The sequence below is a fragment of the Callospermophilus lateralis genome, chromosome 9, assembly GCF_048772815.1.
Source record: "Callospermophilus lateralis isolate mCalLat2 chromosome 9, mCalLat2.hap1, whole genome shotgun sequence".
Classification (NCBI taxonomy): domain Eukaryota; kingdom Metazoa; phylum Chordata; class Mammalia; order Rodentia; family Sciuridae; genus Callospermophilus; species Callospermophilus lateralis.
The window spans coordinates 7,159,771-7,163,049 of NC_135313.1; the positions used below are offsets into that span (position 1 = coordinate 7,159,771).

A 3,279-nucleotide genomic window follows, 5' to 3' on the forward strand; every position below is an offset into this window, starting at 1 on the left:
CTCCACTCCCACCCTACATGGAAGAGACACCTGGGGCCCAAAATGAGAGCTGCCTGTCAGCTCCTGCCCCAGGCTAGCTCAGCCACACCCTGACACCATCCAGGTTTGCCTTCACAGCACAGGGGCAAGAGATTAGGGTGGGAGAGAGACAAGAAGGCTTTAAAAGGGCAAATGGTCTTCCGACTTCTACACAGACAGCCTGCTCTGTAGCTGGTACCTAGGCGTCCCAGCCTGCCACCAACTACCAACCCGCAAACATGCAGGGAGCCCCGGTGCTTCTGCTGCTGCTGCTGAGCCTGAGGATACAGCTGGCCCAAGGTGTCATCCCAGGTAGGAGGTTCCCCCAGCCCCTCTCCCTGCCCCACAGGCCAGCCCCCAGGCTGACCTACCTGCACTCTCCCCCTGGCTAGTGGAGGAGGAGAATCCAGCCTTCTGGAACCAGAAAGCCGCCAAGGCCCTGGATGCCGCCAAGAAGCTGAAGCCCATTCAGACCTCAGCCAAGAACCTCATCATCTTCCTGGGAGACGGTGAGTGCACCATGCTGGTCCACCCGTGGTGCTCAGGGGCCTTGAACCCAGGGCCACTGCTGGGTCCAGACCAGCCCTGGGACTCAGGCCTGACTGGGATCTGTTCCTTCAGGGATGGGAGTGCCCACAGTGACAGCCACACGGATCTTAAAGGGACAGGTGCAAGGCAAGCTGGGGCCCGAGACGCCCCTGGCCATGGACCACTTCCCATATATGGCTCTATCCAAGGTGAGGACTCTGAGCAGGAGGCTGGGGGCTGTGGCAGGGGAAGGACCCAGGAGAGATGGGGCCTAGTTTGGGGTCCAGGGCAGTGAGGACCACCCCAGGCCTAGGCCAAGGAGTAAGGCTACACAGAGGAGAGTGTCTCTGTCCCCAGACATACAACGTGGACAGACAGGTGCCAGACAGCGCTGGCACCGCCACAGCCTTCCTGTGTGGGGTCAAGGCCAACTACAAGACCATTGGTTTGAGTGCAGCTGCCCGCTTTGACCAGTGCAACACAACACGAGGCAACGAGGTCCTGTCTGTGATGTACTGGGCCAAGCAAGCAGGTAGGTATGGGGCTGCCAGTGAGAACCAGGGTAGGCCAGAAGGCTTGTGTGGCCCACCCTGACCTCTGCCGCCTCCAGGGAAGTCCGTGGGAGTGGTGACTACCACCACAGTGCAGCATGCCTCGCCAGCTGGCACATATGCACACACGGTGAACCGCAACTGGTACTCAGATGCAGACATGCCAGCCTCGGCGCTGCAGGAGGGCTGCCAGGATATCGCCATGCAGCTCGTCTCCAATATGGACATTGACGTGAGCATAAAGGGCAAAGGGGAGTGGTGTGACCAAAGGGCAGGCCTGAAAACTGGCTGGAGTCCCAGGCCTCCAACCATCTGAACCCTGTGGCCTGCCTTGACCTCTTGGGGTTAAATGGAGTACCCAGAACAGTCCTTCCCACAACCTGATGGGCAGCAGGGGGCTGTCTGTGACCAGGGGGCTGGAGGCCCCTCAGGCCCCAAGGCCACCTGTCCTGGATCTCTGACTACAGGTGATCCTCGGCGGGGGCAGAAAGTTCATGTTTCCCAAGGGCACCCCAGACCCCGAGTACCCAAGTGACACCACCCAGAATGGAACCAGGCTGGATGGACGCGACCTGGTGCAGGAATGGCTGGCAAAGCACCAGGTGATGGGGCTCACAGGGCCGGGACCAGGGCAGGGCCGCAGGTCTAGGGATGTGGGCTGAGTGTGGGCTCTGTCCCTCCAGGGGGCTCGGTATGTGTGGAACCGCGAGCAGCTCATTGAGGCGTCCCAGGACCCAGCAGTGACCCACCTCATGGGTAATGACCCCCACTTCCTATCCTGGCACCCCTCAGGTGGCCCCCTGGAGCTTGTGTGCCTGTGGCCATCACCCTCCCCTCCCCTCCCCAGCCAGCGCCTCATCACTGGGTCCCTTGTCCCCCAGGCCTCTTCGAACCTGAACACTTAAAATATGAAATCTACCGGGAGCCAGCGCAGGACCCCTCCCTGGTGGAGATGACAGAGGTGGCCCTGGTCCTGCTGAGCAGGAACCCCCGCGGCTTCTACCTCTTCGTGGAAGGTGGGCGAGGCACGTGGGCAGCACGGGAGGGGGGCGGGGCAGTGCGGGGCGGGGCGGAGCTTCACGCCCTTCCCACTGGCTCCCGCAGGGGGCCGCATCGACCACGGGCACCACGCGGGAAACGCTTTCCTGGCTCTGACCGAGGCGGTCATGTTCGACTCCGCCATCGACAAGGCCGGCCAGCTCACCAGCGACCAGGACACGCTGACCCTCGTCACCGCCGACCACTCCCACGTCTTCTCCTTTGGCGGCTACACGCTGCGGGGCAGCTCCATCTTCGGTAGGCGGGGACCGCGACAGGGGCTGTTGAGGCGGGGGTCGCATCTCATCTGTCAACCGGGCGCACTGAGGGCGCCTGCCTCGCAGGGTTCTTGGGAGGAGGAAGCTGGTGACCAGGCAAAGGCGCCTGTGCGACACACTGGGGTCCCGGGGGGAGGGCGGTGAGCTCAGGTGCCACCTGTCCCCGCAGGGCTGGCCCCGCTCAAGGCCCAGGACGGCAAGTCTTACACGTCCATCCTGTATGGCAATGGCCCCGGCTACGTGCTGAACTCTGGCAACCGACCCGACGTCACGGAGGTTGAGAGCGGTGAGTGCGGCCATTGAAAGGTCGTCTTCTTGGGGACAGGGGTGGAGGGGGACTCTCCCGCCCTGAACTCCTCTTCCCGCCAGGTGCCCCCACCTACAAGCAGCAGGCGGCTGTGCCTCTGTCGTCGGAGACGCACGGAGGCGAGGACGTGGCGGTGTTGGCGCGCGGCCCGCAGGCGCACCTGGTGCATGGGGTGCAGGAGCAGAACTACATCGCGCACGTCATGGCCTTCGCTGCCTGCCTGGAGCCCTATGAGGCCTGCGACCTGGCGCCCCCAGCAGGCCAGAGCAGTGCTGTGGGTCACTGCCCTGTCGCCACCATAGTGTTGCTGCCCTTTTGGTTGCTGCTGTTGCTGAGGATTGCACCCTGACACCCAGGCCCTCTGAGACCCACCCAGGAACCCTGCAGCTGGCATCTCCTACCAACCGCACCCCCACTGCCAGTCCAAAACTGGGCTGCCTATCCTGATGCCCCCACCTTTGGCTCTTACCAAGAGATAGAGGGATAAGGCAGACTCAGACCAGGCAGCACTGCCCATCCCAGCCCCAGACCCTCCAGTGAGGACTGCAGCTCAGCAAGC

The 3,279-nt window shown here is 63.1% G+C and overlaps 1 protein-coding gene across 1 annotated transcript; it reads left to right on the forward strand.

Moving 5' to 3' along the window:
* The first annotated feature begins 257 nt into the window (after window positions 1–257).
* LOC143407257 (intestinal-type alkaline phosphatase-like) lies at window positions 258–3,069 on the forward strand. The gene is made up of 11 exons (XM_076866415.2): window positions 258–330; window positions 411–527; window positions 640–755; window positions 904–1,078; window positions 1,157–1,329; window positions 1,565–1,699; window positions 1,781–1,853; window positions 1,979–2,113; window positions 2,202–2,393; window positions 2,583–2,699; window positions 2,783–3,069. Exons 1-11 carry the CDS (start codon window positions 258–260, stop codon window positions 3,067–3,069), a joined length of 1,593 nt encoding a protein of 530 aa, XP_076722530.2.
* The last annotated feature ends 210 nt before the right edge of the window (window positions 3,070–3,279 follow it).

Excerpts from the sequence above, each read along its gene's own strand:
- LOC143407257 (XM_076866415.2), top strand. The coding sequence starts at position 258 with ATGCAGGGAGCCCCGGTGCTTCTGCTGCTGCTGCTGAGCCTGAGGATA. Across the intron at positions 331-410 it reads GGCCCAAGGTGTCATCCCAG|TGGAGGAGGAGAATCCAGCC; the intron begins GTAGGAGGTTCC and ends CCCCCTGGCTAG. Across the intron at positions 1,330-1,564 it reads TCTCCAATATGGACATTGAC|GTGATCCTCGGCGGGGGCAG; the intron begins GTGAGCATAAAG and ends CTCTGACTACAG.